General features: G+C 41.3%; 1 protein-coding gene across 3 annotated transcripts in view; it reads right to left on the bottom strand.

The window, feature by feature from the left end:
* Window positions 1-20,080, bottom strand: part of SLIT3 (slit guidance ligand 3) — a 468,570-nt gene that overhangs the window by 162,412 nt on the left and 286,078 nt on the right. For all 3 annotated transcript variants that reach the window (XM_039559586.1, XM_010406223.4, XM_010406222.4), the window contains 2 exons: window positions 18,204-18,367; window positions 4,364-4,505 (listed from right to left, as the gene is read on the bottom strand). In XM_039559586.1, coding sequence (XP_039415520.1) covers window positions 4,364-4,505; window positions 18,204-18,367 — 306 coding nt within the window. The remainder of the gene's footprint in view (window positions 1-4,363; window positions 4,506-18,203; window positions 18,368-20,080) is intronic.

The following is a 20,080-nucleotide window of genomic DNA, read 5'->3' as shown; positions in this document are numbered from 1 at the left end:
CCCTCTTGCCACATCCCTGCAGCCCACCCTGCACAGCTGGTGTCCCAGGCTCACTGCCACCAATCTCAGGCCTTATCAGCAAATATTCCTGACTTTCTCAGACTCTTTCTCAGCACTTTGCTCACCCTGTCTCAATTTCCTTTGTTCCCAATTCTTATCCTCATGTTTGGTTGTTTTCTCATTTGAGTTCAGCCTTCTTTTCCCATCAGTTTCTGTACTGGGCCCAGCTAGTTTACATTCTCTCAAGCATCTGTCCCAACCACAATCCAGCCTCCAGCTTTAGCAAATAATTAATTCCTTCTTTTAAGCAATCTGAAGATCCTTCAGAGAAGCAGCACCCAGTGCCAGTGGTTGCTGCTCCAGCATCTGCCTCCAGGCATAAGCACTCTCTGGCAGCAGGAGGGGGGCTGTGTCCTGCCTTTGGGGGGCTGTGCCCTGCTTTCACTCGGGAAAGTCTTGCACCAACTGTTATCAAACACAAAGGCAGAAGTGGTAGTCCCTGCACTACTGTTTTAAGGTGTACAAAATTCTCAGGCAAGAGCTGCCCAGAATTCATATCCTAAAATACAGCCTTGCTTGCAGTGATAAATAAAAAATGAGTACATCAGTTTGAGATAAACAAACAGCATGAAAACTTCATTCTAAAGAAGGGGCTGAGGAAGAGTGTTGTGAGGTGGGAATAGATTAATAGGGACTTACTGATGCCTGTCCATGACTGGGAGGCATCAAACAAACATGGCAGGCAGGGCGTTGAAGCAAATACAGTTTGAAACACTACAGCCAGGGCTGGCAGTGCCCTTACCCCAGTGCCCACATCCGCACATGCAGCAAAGCTGTCCTCTCCCTGGCATGAATCAGCCAGTCACTGATGACTGAGAAAGCATCTACCCAGCCCATGTCCTGAGCCAAGAGCAGCCCAATCCCTGTGCTGAGTGAAAGCCGCTGTCGCGGCACACGTGTTTGTCACAACACCCTCCCAGGCTCCCAGAAGCTGGCAGTAGGTCTCTTCTATCCCCTGGCTTTGCTGGGCCTGTGGGCTGAGCTGTCATTCAGTTTGGCAGGTGCTGGCTGCAAGGTTGTGGTCAAGTCTCAGCAGAAAAAGAAATTCTTTGGAGACTTTGTCTCCTCTTAGTCTGTTGGTCGTCCCTCCTTCCCTACATCTCTCCAACATCAAGCCCGTTCTGCACTCACACGCTGTTCCCTATTTACCTTGCATGCATCTTCTCTTACCCCTTCTAAATAACTGCAACCTCTCCTTTTACTGTAGATGCTGATCCAGTGTAGTGGAATGACTGTTTTGTTCATTTACCAGCAAACCACCACATAATATTAATTTCGGTATTTCTTTTCAGTAAATGCCTCCAGGTGCTTAATGACTTTTGTTTTCACCCACAAAACTTTTCTGTGCTTATTCTCATGTGTTTCTCTATGACACAAACTGTTCATTTCTCCTCTGAAAAGCAAAACAGAACCACTTTGTAAGCAGAGAATCTTTTATAACACTCAGCACACAGTTTGTATTCCTCAGCTTCAATTTCTCATAACTCATTTTTCCTCAGTCAATTTGGCTGCTGCTGTCAGCTCCCAACTGAACAAGAAGCTTTATAAAAAATGAATTGCATTCTCTACATTCTTTCTACCTATTTTATGAAATTATTAAAAAGCAAGTCTAGGATACAGATTTCTAGCTTTCCTAAATTGCTTATTTAATAGCAAACATCCTTGCAATGAAGTTCTTCACCTCGAGGAGTAATAGAGTAACACAACAGACTTCTAAGTCATATGTGGCAGAGGGAAAATTAGCATCATATGATGCTTGTTTTATGTCCCATGACAAGTGAGTTACCTGTTTTGTGATGGGTTTTTATCAACAAAAGAGTTTTAGGACTTGTTGGCAGCTTTGTCAGAGAAGGTTCTGCCTACCCATGCTAATGAAGAAAGGTAGGAAGGTTGAATAAAAGATCTTTAATTAATACTGAAACAGAGTGAAATGTAGGCCACCTTTAATAACTGTGTTAGAGCAACAGCTGCGTGTTTCATTTTTGTAGAAACCCTTGTCAGTCAAGGGTTCTTACCAGAACAATTTGGCTTACAAGAAAATACAGAGTTAGGGGGAAATACAAGAACTAGTTGAATTCCACGTCCCTTGGGGTTGGTATTGGGACCAGAGCTGTTTAACATCTTTGCTGTCGACACCGACAGCGGGATTGAGTGCACCCTCAGCAGGTTTCCCAACACCACCAAGTTGGCAAACTGGGTGTTGTGGTCGGCACGCTGGAGGGAAGGGCTGCCATCCAGGGGACCCTGACAGGCTGGAGAGGTGGGTCCTGAAAACCTCATGGAGTTCAGCACAGCCAAGTGCAAGGTCCTGCAGCTGGGCCAGGGCAATCCCAAGCACAAACCCAGGCTGGGCAGAGCACTGACTGGGAGCAGTCCTGAAGAAGGAAGACTTTGGAGAATTGGCTAACAAGGAGCTCAACATGACCTGGCAGTGTGTGTTTGCAGCTCAGAAAGCCACTGTGTCCTGGGCTGCACCAAAAGCAGTGGGACCAGTAGGGTGAAGGAGGTGATTCCATCCCTCTGGTCCACTCTTGTGGGACCCTGCTGGGAGTGCCATGTCCAGCTCTGGGGCCCAGGGCATAAGAAGGACATGGACCTGCTGGAGTGAGTCCAAAGGAGGCACAGAGACAATAAGAGGCTGAAACACCTCTGCTATGGAGAAAGGCTGCGAGAGCTGGGGCTGTTCAGCCTGGAGAAGAGAAGGCTCTGGGAAAACCTTAAAGTCCCTTCCAGTGCCTAAAGGGGCTCCAGGAGAGCTGGAGAGGGACTTTGGACAAGGGCATGGAGTGACAGGACAAGTGGGAATGGCTTGAAAGTGACAGAGGGTAGGTTTACATGGGCTTTTGGGAAGAAATTCCTCCCTGTGAAGGTGGGAAGGCCTTGGCATAGGTTGCCCAGAGAAGCTGTGGCTGCCTCTTCCCTAGAAGTGTCGAAGGACAGGCTGGATGGGATTTGGAGCACCCTGCTCTAGTGGAAGATGTCCCTGTCCATGGTAGATGTGATGCCTTGGAATGGCTACCTGAAAACAGAAGCTGGACAAGATTAAGAGAATTAAAGTAGGTATTTATTGAGTGCCTTCAATAGGAACACCTTGGGCAGTCAGAAGCTCCCAAGGGGCTCCACCCAAGATGGACGCTGGGTCACGGGTTTTTCACACTTTTATAAGTTTGGTCCATTTGCATATCAGGGTTAATTCTCCAGTGATAATTTCAGGTAATTATGCCATTACCCCAAGTTTGCTCCCCCTGTCCAGAGGCTCAGTTTACCTATTTCAGGGCCTGGGACAACAAGGTGTCCTTGAGTTCAGGCCCAGAGAGGGTTTGTTATGTCTAACCAAAATGTGAGAACAGTAGCTGACAGGCTATATATGAAGTGTCAGAGTTACATACTAGGCAGTACAGGATCTGAAAAATATAAAAGCTAAAACCTAAGGCATCAAATGGTCTTTAGTATTGCTTCCAGTCCAAACATTCAATGATCTCATGAATTTATGCTTTATCATGGTAAATTTTGCTGTGTACCAGTATTTGTACAGCAAAAAGAAGCTGGATGAGTCCAGTGACCATACAAATATTTGAATTTATGTTGTGTAGGCTGCAAAAGCTGGCTGGATGTCAGAAAACGCTGTATGACAAGAACCTAAATAGGAAAAGAATTGATCTGCATTCCCTGTGGACTAACCACAAGCAAAATGGTTTAATGTAACAGTATTTCAGGACCACAGTAGTATGAAGTCATGGACACAGAAATAGATGGTTACAATTCCTAAAGGTAGTAAAGGCAAACAAGTCTGTAAAACCAGCATCTGATTTCACAACACAAGTCACAAAACTGTTAAAGAATTGGAAATAACAATGTGGAAGGCAAGAAACAGAAGGTAAAATCAGCAGGGACAATGAGCTCTGATGTTCTGATTCATTATAAATGCATCCTGCCAAGGTAAAAAGATGTCCCTCCATCTCATGGGGAAATCACTGACTAGAAATAAAAGAGGATTGTGTATTTTCATTTACTGAGTACAGAACTGCAATTCCATTTGTGAAATGTAAACACAATCTGAACTTAAGGCACCAGGAACTTTATCTTGCTTTCAGGTAGGGCAGTACCGAACTATCTTAATTTACATTTAAAAATGGTTTGAGCCCTTAGAGCACAAGAACAAATCAAAGAGGACAACTACAATACACCTGATAACTACCTAGAACAGTTTTTAAAACACCTGCCTTTCTTCCACGCAGGGGGCCATGATGGAATAAAAAATGGAGAGACATGGAAAAGATTTGTGCATTAGACTGGCACTTACATTTCCCAAATGTCCTCTGGGAGGTTGGCTGGGATCTCTGTTAAGCCCCTTCCCCGACAATCCACGACATTGTTGCTGCAGGTGCAGGCAGAAGGGCAAGTGATGGAACTGGCGCTGCACGACGGGGGCTCGGACTGGGAACCTGAGACACAAGGAACACATTAAATGGTTTTAAAAAATGATTGGCTGAGATTTTAACAACAGAATACATCAGGCTCTGAGTTTTGCAGATCCTCTTACTATATAAAGTAATAATTTATTTGCAAGTGAATATAATATTCTACAAATCAACTGCAAAGAAAACATGTAAAAGATTACTGTGTTCTTATTCCTCCTCAGTCTCCACTCTATCAATCTCCTTCCCTCATGAACACTTCCCTGGCCTCCTTCATGATCACCCATATCAATTCATTCAAAGATTTTTAAATTAAGCTTTAGGCTCAAGTAGTATTTCCAAAAGTTATCTTTGCCTAGAAGTTTCCACTACACAAACACTTTTTGAGTACTTTTACACATTGAGAGACTGTCAGCAGCGACGACTTATGTTTTTGAAATGAGGTAAACTGTTATGGCGTGAAGACTAGGAATATAAAACTAGTTTTTTCAAGATTAGACAATGTAGTTAATGGAAACATAAAAAGAATTTAGAAAAACGTGAGTTCAAACCTTCAAACCCTTGCTTAAGCTAGACACAAAGAAACAAAGCTACTCACAGAGCAAAGGTGTAGCATGAGGACATTGCTCTACACAAATTCTAGTCAATTCATTAGATTCAGGCTCAATTATGTGTCATTACATTTTTTTGAAACTGTAGCAATTATGTCAATTTTACTCAAATGGTTATGATTCCTACATTTCAAGTTTTGATATATGCATACATTTAGCCATAGGTAAAATGGGTTTGCTATGCTAATTGAGGTTATCAAGATGTAGCAGTTATTGGTTTATTTATAGTGAGTCGTATTTCCAAAGTACATGAAACACAAGAAGCCTCGAGTATCTTCATGTGTGAAGGCTTGTGCAGGTAAGAAGTGAAAATCGTAAAAGATTGGCCACCCAAAAGGTGGAAAAATAAAAACATCGTAGTTGTCAAAATACAAATACATACAAAAACTTGGAAAAACCATGCACAAAGCTGTACATTCTTGGGTTTGTCTTGGAAAAGACCATGACAGATACTTTCATGAATTCTAACTACAGGTGACAAAAAAAAAAAAAAAAAAAGCATCAACTTGCAATCCAATGTACATTGGGACAATTAAAAATGTGATAAAAATGCAACATTCCTTTAAATTTCCTCTCTTGATTAATGCCTCCATACCTGCTCGGCTTGGCCCTTAACTCTACACAGCTGTGTGAGCTTATATAGAAAGCTACACGTCCCTGCTTTCACAGCCTTGTAAACAGCACAGAAAAGTCAATATTGGAGAGACTTCTGTGGCATCTCTAAGTGTCATTATTTTCAAAGGCAGATATAGCTTCAAAGGACATCAGCTGAAAACTTCTGCAGGTGACTTTACACTTGCAGAGGGAGCCCTCCTGGAAAGCAAAACACAATTCCTGTGAAATCATTCCTTCTGCGAGAAAGGTGTTGCATTCTGATGAGAATTATTTTCAATTTGTCTGAGTTTCCTTAAGTTCAAGCACACTGTCATTTAAATATTATTTTGTAACCAGGGCTGACAGAACTGCCTTATATTAAAATACAATGTCTAGTTTCAGGATAAGATCACCATTTCAACTGTGGGCAAAACATTGCCAAATTCAAATACTGGATTTGAAATATTTTTATTGGGTCATCACCTGACTTTTTGTCAGGACACCAGAAGAAAACTGTGGGTTTCACAGCTCTGTGTTTTAAACATAGCTTTCATTGATGTTAATCAGAGCTGTGAGTTGGCAGACCAGACCTCAGAGCTCCAATCCAGACATTCAGAAATTAGATTTTAAGAGGTAGCAACTGTCTGGAAATGAAAGGATCTCTTAGGAAATTTGTGGCATGGGCAGGAGTCAAATACATTCTTTATGTGAGTGGGCAGCTGCTTTCATCATGAGATGATCCTAATGATCCTTTCTCTTTGCTAAAATACCCTGTCTCATTTACAGTCCACTTTCCAACCACCTTGACAGCTGCAGGTAAGGAGTTTTCCATCAACAGTCTTTCATCTCAAGACAGAGAAGAATCATCTGGGCTAAAAACTACTGTAAAAAGAATTCAACAATGTAATTAAAATCTAAATCCATATGCACATGGTCCAAGGAAACAAATTCATATTTATCAGGCAACCTGAACTTTGACTTGTTCCAGTTTCAAGATATTATTATTGTCTTAACACAGTCTGAACACGTGACCATGCATTTCATACAGTAGTTAAGTGGTAGCTATTTGAACTAAACAAGAAAAAACAACTTCACTAATTAAACATGTACATGTATAACAGGCAGGACAAGCAGCTCTCTTGGGTTTGCTTTCTGGCCATAGAAATGCAGGGCACACGTGCCACCGTTGTCAGTTAATAGAATTCCTGCATAATTGACAGACATGCTGCACAGCAGCACTGCCAGTTTTGTCTTTCACAGAGTCTAAGGTTTCTGTAAGATTTTAACTGTGACTAGTTCCAAAAGTAGTTTATATTGCCTCAAAATGCACACAGTCCTCTGTTGTGTTTGTGTGACAACAAGAGGTTTGTTCTTGGACCTGATCACTAAGTTTTACCTTTTCTCTTTGTCTGCCTACCTTGTGGTACAATGGCCATAAGCAAAATGAAGGACAAGCAAGTGCAAACGAGCTATTGCAAGCTTTTAGGGATAGGAAGAAATTATCAAATTAGGAAGAAAATTCAGAAAAATTTCTTCTCTGGGAGGTAAGAAGTTGGTAACAAGGCCATATCTTCCATACAACTGTTTTCATCTCCACGTCTGATGTGCTTTCTGAAGAGGCTTTGTAGCAGGGGAAAAATGCATTTTGCACAGTTATAGCACCACAACATATCACTAGGGGTTGGAGAAGCAGTAATACACTCCCTTTTTGTTAGGGCACAGCATGAAAAAAGCTGATGTGTTGCCAGTTGGAGCTCTAAGAGTCATTGCTGACACCACTGTATCTAAATCAACAGCAGAAGGTTCAGTGGAGCTCAGCTCAGCACCTCCCCAGTTTGTGTGACACAGCACTGCAGAGTGCTGTGAAAGACAGGGCATGCAAGGGGGGATTGGATAAAGCAGTCTGAAAAGAGAGAAAAAACAGAAACAAATCTTTGTGGAACAAAAAGCGGGCAGCAGCAGTAGAATCAGAGAATCAATAAGGCTGGAAAAGACCTCTAAGACCACTGAGTCCAGCCATAAACCCAGCACTTCCAGCACTAAACCACATCCCCAACCACCACGAGCACACTTCTTTCTTCTTCATGAGCAAAAGGAGATCTAGACTGTAGATTTCTGAGAACTTTAATGATGAAAAGACTTTGTGTATAAATTGCTATTATTATAGTGAAATGCTTTTGCTTATGTGTTTCCTTGGCAAAGAACAAAATACTGTATTGCACATGCACCCTCAACAGGCATCTAGCACATATTCCATCAGCTCTCACACAAACAATAATCTGTTAAGGTAAATGTTTCTTGAATAACATTAGAAACAGAATTTCAAATCTGATTTGGAATTAATGGCCCCACTTCAATGAGGATCTATTGTTAGCAGATCTATAGAATTAGAACACCAAAAAATCCAAGGGAATTTAATTAGTTTAATGTTTGTATTGTTGTGGAGAGCTGTTAAAGACTGGTCAAGAAAACAAGTCTAAGTAGGCTATGGAATATAAAGTTATTAAAATTTGGGTAGGACTTTCATAGGTTTGCAGAGTATAGGCATACAGATGATCAAGGGCCCTGACGCAACACAGCCTCTAAAGAAGGATATTTGAAACATAAAAATGAATTTTCCTTTTGCTGACAATAGTTCTTCAAAAGAAAAGACATGGGAAAGGCAAAAATATTTCAAGATTTCTCTTTGTGTCCTTCACAAGTGCAGTAAACTCCTTACGGCGTGGATGCAGCAAAAGGAAATGACCATGGACAAATCAGCTGCATTTATATTATTCCCCTTCTGAAGTTGTTCTCACAATCTGTCATTTCACCATTTCAGATCTTTTATAATACACAGCAGCCCTAGTTCATCATGTTAATTATATTTTTCTCTGAGATAAAAATCATCAACTCAGTCATACATTTTGCTGAAAGAAAAATGCTAACAAAATGTGGAAACCACTATAGGAGCATGATTAACAAAAATTACTATGCATTTTTTGCCTGATGCAGTGGAACAACAGTGTCAATAATTATTGTAGTTAATATTTGGCACCACTTTAATTTACAGTCTTAGACTATGTGTTAGAAGAAAAGACGAAAGAGAGGGGAGACTTAGGACCCAGAAGTTTGCAAAGAAATCAAATGCTTTTTTCAAATAAGTCTCTCATTGGCTCTCTTTTAAAAGCAGCAAACAGACTAATATTACAATTAGAATAGAATTATTATGGTGTATAAATGAACAGTTTAAATGTCCCAGGCATCTAAAATAAATTCTGCAATTACTAAATAAACTAAATAATCTCATTTGCACTGACACCCAATTACAGCACACTAAGCAGTGTGTTTTATTACCTCCTCACCTATCCAATCACCTCTGCAGCAGCTCCTTTCCACCAGCAAAACGTTAGTTATTTGTAAAACATGTTAATGGGTTTTAAGATAAATCTGACAGGACTTACTGGTTAAAAACCTGTGCTGACTTTACATCTTTTAAAGTATATCAGACATGAAATTATTGATCAATAAACAAAACACTACAAGTATTGCAGATCCATAGATATAGTATAACCTTTTGGGGTGTAATTAAACAACCCATTGGAAGTTCTGACAATGCTGGAATATCTGAAATCAATTACTACTCCATGAGCCATAGTTTGCACTAGATTCCCAGTGCTATATGAGCTAATTTATTCTAAGTTATGATATGAACTAATTTATTCTACAACACCTAAAGCAGATATGTTGCTCCTGACTGATGTCTGCATCCCAGTTTAAAGGGACATTTGAGCACAGAGTCCCACAGAGAGATATGGGCAAGGGAACCACAACTGACCAAATGCAAAGTTACCATTTCTTATTGAGGGCAAATATTCCAGTAATGGACAAAATTTTACGAATTTGTTGATCCTACACAAATGTGCAGCAAATGGTTTGAGCAAATATTTCCATCTATGGTTGTTCAACAGCTATTTGCTGAGAAGAGCTTTAAGATTTCTGATTAGTAACTTAAGCCCCTAATTGATGTTAATACCATTGAGTTCATGGTATGCAAAAACTTGCCAGTCATGAATATTCATTATTTGATTCAAGTTCTCTTTTCTGCTTTGCCGAACGTTCCCAAACAGTAAATTTATCTATTAAAAATTCATGGCACATAAGCACAACAGTTCTGTAGGCAAAAGTCAACACTAATCAGTTTACAAATAAATATCAAGGAATAAAACTGGAAATACCCATCTACACCAAAAGGAAGGTCTGGCTTAATGAATGAAGCCTACTTTATTCTACAAAATCCTACTGAGCATGTTTCAAAACCTATCAGTAAAACAACATCACTGAAAATCAGACCTTACTTCACACTGTCTTATCCTAAAAGCACTAATATTGCAATTATTGAATTAACAATAATAGCACCACAATTATATGGAATACTACTAAGAAAAATGAACAAAGTAGAACAAAGAAGCAGCCTCAACCGTAACAACCGAGGTTGAATGGGTGAATTTGGAAGGATTAATAAAACAGAAACTGTGAGACAACTGAAGTCTACAAAACTATGATAAAGTGTTTTTCTCTCAGGGAAATTTATTCCACCTAAGCCTTCCAAAGGAGGCCAGATTATCTCTTATGCCCTGTGCCCACTCTGAGCTTTTCTTTCAAGGTCCATATCCAGCCCTGTCAACACAGGCATGTTCACCTTAAAGCAGGTAGAACTTAACTTTCCAACTACTGCACCAGAAGGAAGGCTGCTAGTGTGCATTTGGTTCTCTGGGTTTGGACACTGCCTGCTCTTCCAAGGACTAAAAAAATTCTAATAGAGAGTCTTAAAAGATGGAGTGCTTCTGCAGCTCAAATGGTGTCCATGCACAGTCATCTCATTAATGCCAATTCCACAATTTGTATCAGCACTCTTGAAGGTGCATGTGAAATGACATTTAAAAATAGGTCCAGAAATAATACAGCGAACTTATAAATATATTCAAGCATAAAAATGAAGAGGAACATAAATTATTTAAGTGGAAAGATGCCACCTGTACAAGGTTAAAAGATAGATAATGGCCATGATCAATTGTAAGCCTGTGAAGGAATCGTAGTTCTAAACAGGTGATCCACCATGGACTGTTCCATGAAGTTTGATAAAGTTATGGAAGGAATAGAAAGAGTTTAAGATTACTCAGTCCTTGGGCTTTGATTTACTGCTATTTGAAAAAAGGAGTTTTAAATACTACATGATTTTGTCTGCGTGCACGTTTTTCTTCGCTTCTGCCCTTATCTGCATCCTGCTGCACCAAGCACGGGGCTGTCCCTGCCTCAGCACAAAAGCTGCTCTCTTCAGGAGGAGGAGGAGAAGGAGGATGGAATTCCCTCCAGTCAGAAGCATTACAGATTGACAGAGCTATTCAGAAATGGCAGGCACAGTGGGACATGTCTCCTCATAATGACATCCAAGGGCTCCAGTCTGGTCATGAGCTTCCCCATGGACAGATCTGGAGTGAGGAAATGCTTTTTTCCAGGTCAGTGGGCAAGAACTGAAGAGTGAGGCACCATCCTCTTCCCTGGGCTGCCCTGGGATTCCATGGGGCAGACTCCTTGGCATTTGGAACATGCTAAGGAAGGCAGGGAAAATAAAGACCTTTCCTGGGACAGCCTGGGGTAGCTGCCTCTTGTCTTTTGCAAGAGGCCCCTGGTATATTCAAGCTCTTTAAGGTGTCTGGAAATTATAGAATAAAATTCTTACAGATCTTTGGAGCTAAACATGTTTGTCTGCCATTCCAAGGGGTAAATTCAATGAGCCAGGAGATCCCTTCAGTTTCGCTGTGGGGTGTTGGTGCCCAGCTCTGCCAGGGAAGCTGCTGTGAGAAGAGGCCAGGGCAGTTCTGGCTGCTTCCATTGGGCTCCACAGCTGAGCCTGCCCATGCATCTCCTGGTGCCTCTGTCAGAGTGCACCTGAGAAAGAGCAGAGAGGTGCCAAGCAGCAGGGAGCCAGGAAAACGCTGTGAGAAACAGCCCTGGGAGCAGCAAAGTCAGAGAATGAGATGGGGAAAAAGGTGTTGGAGCAGATCCTGGTTTCACCCCAGTGCTGTGAGGAGGGGGAGTGTGAGCAGCCAACCCACCACAGGTGTAATGCCACTATATAAAATCACTGATTTCATTATCAATAAAGCAGAAATTCACACAAACCTGGTGTTGATTTATATGCAACTTTGCAATTGTCCCCTATTAATTTCTGGAATTCTGCAGTTATTTTATAAGCAGCTCTGTGCTTACTTTCATTACTCTTACTAACTGTGTATTCATAAATGAGTTGCCAATCACATACATGTATTAAACAGAAAAAGTCTACAGATGCCATGCAAAGGCTTGTCCACATTCTCAAATTCAACCCTGTTCTTCTGTATGTACCACAACTGCTCTCTGTGAAACAGCTCCAAGCACAGCTGTGGTACTGCCATGAAGCATTTTTTTTCTCTACCAAAATACTAGCAACACAAGTAGTAACAAAACAAACCACTAGCTTTGGACATTAACATAAAAACTAATCATGTTATTATTTTTAGAGCAACAGTTCAAAAGCTCAATGGCTGAATAATTATACCCTAACCTGCCATCATTAAATAAGCATTAAAGTGCTGTACATACTGCTCTGGGGAAAAGAGAGTTCCAGAAAAAAAGGCTAATTATACTGAAAGGTAAGACATCATTTTCAGTAATAAAACTAAATTTACTGTAATTAAAAGCCAATTTTCAGCTTTGGTCTTTAAGGAAATATTAAGTGCTGTAATAAATACATATTTATCCTTCAGATTCACAAGGTGGTCCCCCGAATGAAAAACACCATATGTGGCATCTTACATACTAAGCAAGTCAAGAAGTAAATTCCTACAGTATGAAACATCATCACTGCTAGCACAAGAGTAAATTTAGATTTGTAATAAGAAACTTAATGGGAACTGAAAACAAACAAACTGATAAATAGTGATTAGTATCTCTCCAAATTTCCTATACAATTTCATTTGAGGAGCAGCTAACAAACGCACAGTATTGAAATGTTTCTTCAGACTAAAGGTAAATGTTAGTTTGTGGTAGCAAACTGTAACAGGACATAAAAATTCCATTCAGCGTTTCACAAAAATTCCCCAAGATCAAATTTAAACTGCAATTTTTACCAAAAGGCTTTATAAGTCATACACACTTCAAAGCCTGCCTAGATTCCATTTTAAGAGCACTTACTGGGTCTATGGATGGTCACAAAAAGCAAGAACAGTGAGAAAAGAGTTGCCCCATCTAAGGTGACTCACAGGTCACTGTTTTGGAAAGGGGTCACAGTTAGATGAAGTGGTTAAGCTCCCTTCTAAAAGCAATGAAACAGCTGTACAATGAGGATGTCCCACAAGGCACAAAATGACCATTCACACACACAGGAAAAGGTCTCCTCCTGCTCCCAGTTTGCTTATCCAGCTCTTTAAAAACGAGGGCCATTAGCAGCTCATCTGCATGAACGGGGGATGGACTGCAGGGAGAGGAACCCTCCTCAGGAGCCGCCGCCCGGTACCAGCCAAACCTGCAGCATCAGCAAACACTCCTTGCCCCTCTTTGAGCTTCCAGGAGCCCCAGTCCCCCGTCCCACTGCTGTATCCTCCTGTCCCACTGCTGCCTGTGCACACACACGGCCGCAGGGTGCTTTAAACAGGAGCAGACGGGGGGAGTTCCCCTCCCCACGCACTTTTCCTTTGGCATCTCCTGAATGCTTTCATTAAGATGCTAAGCCTGAAGAGTGCTGTTTTATTAGCTACTCATTGTTGGTTGTCTCCTCAGCAACGTGCTATGAAGTTATTAGGAGCAATGACAATCTCCTGAGTTCCGTGGTCTGGCCAGAGTAACAGCTATGTTTGAAGACTGTTTGACCTCACCCAAACAAATAAATCTGCTTCCTTATTAGGGCTTCCAGTCTGCATGAAGCAGCAGGAACCTAACTTATTTTTCCACTTTATTATACCTCAGCTGCAGTCTCACCACACTAGATCTTCAACCAAGATTTGGATCAATCCAGTGTTTTCTCAAAATCAGTATCAGTTTACTTAGCTAGAAAACACTTGGCTATGGTAATAATTTCTCTCTAGTTAATTTCAGACTGAATTTTGACTTATATAGTCCAAATTATGCATCTTGATTTTCTTCACATTCTTTGCGACTCTCAGAATGGGAACTAAGGGTCAAGAATGAAAGAAAATGGTTTCTAATATAAAAAGAGAACATTGTGTGGATCCACCTTCCCTCTCTACAATGCATGTTTCATTATTAAAGAAAGCTATCTTGGAAAAGTACTACAAATCACACATTTTAGACTTAGACATTCCATCAACTCTTAGAAATATCAGTCTCTGGTCTAGCCTAAGAAGTCTTATCAATCTTCATACTCCAGTGCAAATGATGTCCACTGTAGAACACATCAAACTACTGGCCAAATCTAGAATAAATCTGGACAGCAGCTGCAGTATGCTACAGATCACGGTACGAGACACAATGCTCCTGTTTAGATGCACAGGTATCCTCTCATGTATATACTTAGGAAAACCAGAATGATTCATCACTGCAAAAAAAGTCCAAACGGGGTCAGGGGGTTCTGCATAGAGAGCCCTGAAAAGACCAAGGTGCTGCTGATGGCATAACTTCATGGACCCAGTGCTTTGTTTGCAAAGCTTCATAGCCGTGCTGTTGCAAGTGAGAAAAGATATTAGAACTTGACATAACTGATCAATATGTAAACTAATTTCAACTTCAATAAGTAAGGAGAGGGTAGAAGAAAAAAATCAAAGAGCCATAATAAAACTTATATGAGAGGAAAATGAAATAAAATTACTATCATAAGGAGGTCAGAGGAGGACAAGAGACAGACAAATAGGCAGAGAGAGGGAGAGAATGTGTTTGAGAGAGACAGACAGAAAAGGAGAATCCAGTCCAACAGTGAAACATCTGAGCATAGGAAGGAAGCTGGGTGTGATCCAGGCAAAGACTGGAAAGCTCTAAGAGGTACTGAGCATAAGCCAGCACCCCCAGATGCTTCTCTGCTACCTAAGGGAATATAAAAATAAACATCTCCCAAAGACCAGGATACAGGTAGTATTTCAACTGACACTGTCTTTGGTTAGTGCACTGTTTTCTCATCACAGCAGCTTGGCAGTGAATGGCAAAGCTGTGGTGGAGAGAGGAGAAATACATCCTGCTACCTATGTGAATTACACCCCTTATCCATGTGAAATACACCCCTTATCCGTGTGAAATACACCCCTTATCCATGTGAAATACACCCTGCTATCCATGAGAAATACACCCCTTATCCATGTGAAATACACCCCTTATCCATGTGAAATACACCCTGCTATCCATGAGAAATACACCCCCACCCATGTGAAACACACCCCTTATCCCTGTGAAATACCCCCAGATATCTTTGTGCAGCGCATCAAGAAGGGGCTCATCCTCTGGTGCCACAAAATTTGCCCTTCTACACATGCTACCTTGTAGGAAACTGTCTCACCAAAGGCATCCCAGAGCTCCATAACCAACTGCTCAGGAGGAAGAGTCTGTTTGGAGATTTCTCCAGGAACAGATGGCCTCGAAGGCAAAGGCCCAGGCAGGCTGCTCCATCAGGGGTGGCTCTGGAGGAGAGACTCTCCTACGAGGAGGGGACAGCTTGCTGAAGGAGCCAGCCAGAAGGCCCTGGTGGGTGACCAGCAGTACCTGGCACTCTCCTCCAGTGGTGCAGTCCCAGCTCCCCTCAGTTCTCTCCTGACCTTTCCCCTTCTCCTCAGTAACACAGCTCCAACCAGACATATTTCCAAACCTATCTCCAGGCAACTGTGCACTGTTGAATCCTGCACCTTCACCTCCAGCTCTGAGCCAAATGCTCAAACAAGGGAAACCTGGAATAGCTTCTCCACTGCTCACAGGTGACCTACAACCTCCATTTGAATCGGCTTTTTTATAATTTGTATGAACAAGCTGAACAACATTTTTGAAAGACTGACAGGTATGACTCAGTTACCTAGATATACTCCTAGATATACCCCTAACACATAACTCTGACTTCAGCAACGTTATCTGGAGAGACTTTGCACCTAATGCTTATAAACACCACGGTACAGGACATGTCTAGAGGGAATCCAGAAATCTGGGTTCTATTTATGGCACTTCTCTGTCATTGTTTCAGTTCTTTTCCAACTTGGTATGTAGCATTCAAAATCTGTTTTCAAAGACACATTTGTCATAAAATTATAAAACATCACTATTTTTGCAAAGGGCTCAAAGAATAAAGGGAAGTCAGTTTTTCAATGTTGTGTTTCTTCTTTCCCCAAATTAGGATTCTACTGTTTCTCCTCTGAAGCATCCAGCAGCACCAGTTTTGAACTGGAATGCTCTGATGAAGCCCATTTCACAGTGGGAAAAGCTGATGGTTTTTTTGTTGTTATGATATTTCCACTGCCATGAAAACACAAGTGCTTAAGATTCTGAGCCTATGCTTCAATAGAGCAGTTCACCACTTTATATTTCAGCTCTTCATAACTGGAATGCAAAGATGTCTCTCCTTGCCAGCTCAAGGCTGGTTACAGTAATTCATATAACCTTAACTTCTATAAAATTCCTTTGCAGAGGGACAAGTCCAGTTCACTCTTCACTGCCTGTCCTAGTTTGACTTCATAGTCACACATTAACAAATTATGCTGTAAAATCAGGTATAAGAACTATAATGAGGAGAAGGGAAGATTTATATCCTCTTTAAACTAGCTGTCCATGTAGGTTTTTGTCGAACTAGCATGTACTAAGCCGAGTTCCCAGCTCAATTCGCCACTAAAATGAGCTCTCCAAATGAATTTCTTTTTCAGTACATTTCATTTCATTTCCCAAATGAGAGTTACAGGGATACAGTTGATGGACTGTCTCACTGAAAATTTCTTTCCTTGAGTTTTCATGATTTTATATTTTTTACAAAAGCAGGCAAATCTTGAGAGAACACCTATATCCTCCTGGTCCAACAGGCAACTGTTAAAAACCTTGTCACTTTTGGAAGTCATAGTCTGCACAGACAACCACATTTAAATGAGTTCTGCTCACATTACATTTCTCATTCAGCAATTATTATCTCTTCTCCTGACTTAAACAACTCATTTTCCTCCACTTCACTGTATCATAAATCCAAATAGCTGAACTCATGCTCCATCTAAAACTTCATTTCATGAGAAAAAAAACCCTGTGGTTGCCTCTTTGGTAAAATTAGCTTCTGCTAATAGCTTAATTCATTTATCCACTTCTTTTTATCCTTCCTCTCCCAAGACTGTTACATTTCTAAACTTCTTTTTTAGTTAAACTTTTGATATAACGTATCAGATATTCTGGGTATCATCTCCACAACAGTGTAGAAGCTGCTCAGCACTCTCAAATATCAGGTCTCAACGAGCACTATGCACAGCTTCATCTTCCACATGCCCATAACACTTCTGCACACCTCTAGGGCTGGGCATTAATTAACCATGGTCAAGTGGGGTCAAACCTTTCTTCTCTAAGTGCACCTGTTTCTCTTACTTTGACACATGTAAATGAAATGACAGAAAAAGGCATTCCTAAAACATTTCTAGCATGAGCAGTTTTACTGTATTTCCATCAGCCAATCCACGTACCCATAGGATAAAGCTTTAGGGCTCACAGGCTGTGGGAGATAAAAGAACATAACAGCACAAGACTCACAGTCTATCAAGATTCAGACTCACATCATCTCCATAACACGCTCCCTGTGTCACCACTGGGGCTGCAAAACTACCTCCAAATTTATGTCTGCTATCTTTTTTTCCACAGCACACACACTGCCATGCCTCTCCTCCACCACATCCTTCCTTTTGACCCACCTCAAGAGATTTCTTTTTCCACTTTTTGTCTTTTTTTCTTTTGTTCTCCTTTTAGGAAAATGTATTTCTATCACTCAAGAGCCAAGTGCAGTTCCAGAGACTTGATGAATAGGCCCGACATACAGACACATGATTTGTGAGTATTATCAGCCCCATTTATCAGCATGGAAACTTGTAGAACAGCAAAGTGCATTGGCTCCCAAAGAATCCTGTTTCAGTCCCTGGGATAAAATCTGCTCCTCATGTTTTAAAGTCCAATCATTTGTCAACAGACTCAACAGATTTGCATTTTCTATTTCCTTTCTTTTGTATTCCAGTCAGCTGTAAAGCTCTTCCCTTGAGAAATACCAAATTATCCACACTTAATTGATTTCTTATGTTGATATCATTGGCAAAGTTAAAGTAGAAGAAGTAATTTGAGAACCAAAGTGTTAACTGGAATCCAATAATTCTTACAGAGCTGAAAAAAACAACAATTTGATCTCCTCCCATACAGTTTAGGAATGACAAAACCAAACAGGATTGCTGTTGTTTGCATTCAAACACGACACAGCCATTTTCCACTCTGGCTTTTTTATGGGAACAGCGATATGAGACTGTGAGCTGATAGATAAACGAGTAATTGGCACCATTACCAGAGCAGACAAAGTCCTTCTTCTGCACCTCAGCCACGAGGAAGCCGCGCAGGCCGACGGGCGCCAGGCAGAAGGTGAACTGGCCGATGGTGCGGCGCTGGCGCAGCCAGTCCGACAGCCAGGCCAGGTGGCAGTCGCAGTGCAGGAAGTTGGAGTGGAGCCGCCTGCAGAAGACACAGCAAACCCACGGTTACTGGTGGCTTTTTAATCATAAGCCACAAAGAGAGCGATCAACCGCGAGCTCTCTGCTGCCGCGTCAGTGGGATCGCTGCACGTTCTTGCTTACAGATGAGCCAGGGCTTGACTGTCCTCATTGCCAGGGAGTATTATACAAAGGTCAGATATAAATTTGTGCTATTATTAACAATGTTTTGGAAGAATTAAGTTCAATGGTGATCCACCATTCTAGAGACAAAAACATGCAAAATTTAAGATTGCTCCACATAATCACTTTGCTTGTGATTTCATATCAGAAAGAGCTGCATGAATGTGATATCTCTGAGTGAATTAAAAGGATGGCTTGTCTAAACATGAGGATCAGGCTGAGGAACAGGATGATGAGTGATTCTTCCCTTTTCTCCCTCCTTTGGGGAGAAGTGGAGAGAGGGAGAGAGAGAACCCCTCCACATTAGCTCAGTTGGTTGGAGCATGGTGTTAATAACATCAAGGTTGTGGGTCTGATCCCTCTATGGGCCATTCATTGAAGACTTGGACTTGATGACTCTTATGGGTCCCTTCCAACTCAATATTCTGGGAAAAGACAGGCAAAATAAAACATCAGAGGCTATTGATACCATTTCTGTTCCTGTGTTGCCTGAACCAGTTCCTCAATGCTCTTTTTCCTGTAGTAATTTAACACAAGTGTAAAGGACCTACAAGGAATTTTCAGCTCATAATAGATCCACTCATGGGCAGCTCCCTGCCCAGCCTGCTCCGTGCCTGGCACCACGGACTTGCAGAACCATTATCACATCTGCAAAATGATGATGGGTTCACGGAAAAAATCTGGTGATTTAAATAGCTACCAAACTTTAGGTCAAAACAAAAGTCCAGGACATTAATTATTTCATTCCTGTAATGACTCATGCATTTGCAGTGTTGCACCAAATGAAACGATGAACCAAATTAAAAATCCTGTCAGAAGTGGTTAGACAAAGCATTATTCACTAATATTACAGGCACACATTTGGTGTGCACCAGATTTAGCCTTGTCCATCCTCCAAAGAAATTGAATGTCTGTCTGTGAGCTGTCCTTACAGCACAGCAGCAGCTCAGCTCAGCAGTGGCGCCCAGGCTGACAGTCCCCAGATTTGTATGTCTGGGGTGGACAGCCACAATAAAGAAAATATTTTAAAAAACCACAAATCTGGAACTGAGAGTTTATCCTGTAGAGATGGAAAACACTAATCTCCTGGGAGCACTAGAAAATGTAATTGTTTGACAAGGATGGCTAGAAGACCTTGAGTTTAGGGATTCTGAAGTTATTTAATTGAAGCTGCAGGAAGTTCGATTTCTAGTAAAATGTTTGGCTATTACAAACCATTAATCTGCCTTTTTGTTGAAGAACAAATAAATACATAAATATCATCTAGCCAGAAATCATCCTAAGTAAGACTTTGTTGTAACCTAAGAGAGGCAGCATTTCAGCTAAGTCCTCAGAGTCTCATCCTTCCCACCACAGCAGTCAACAGTGATACGCAGGAGCATTTTCCCTCTGGAACTGAGCTCATCCCATGCCATTCCCTGCACCCGCCATATGCAGGCATGAGTGAGGAAAGCACAATATCAAAAAAAGGTTTAGGGTTAGGGAGTTTTCCAGTTCTGTGAGCTGGGCTGTTTTTTTCCTTCACCTCACTAAACTGATTTATCTGGGTTTC

The sequence above is a fragment of the Corvus cornix genome, chromosome 13 (genome assembly GCF_000738735.6).
Source record: "Corvus cornix cornix isolate S_Up_H32 chromosome 13, ASM73873v5, whole genome shotgun sequence".
NCBI classification, from domain to species: Eukaryota; Metazoa; Chordata; class Aves; order Passeriformes; family Corvidae; genus Corvus; species Corvus cornix.
Note: the sequence above shows the minus strand (reverse complement) of the source record. Positions and strands in the feature narration are given on the sequence as shown.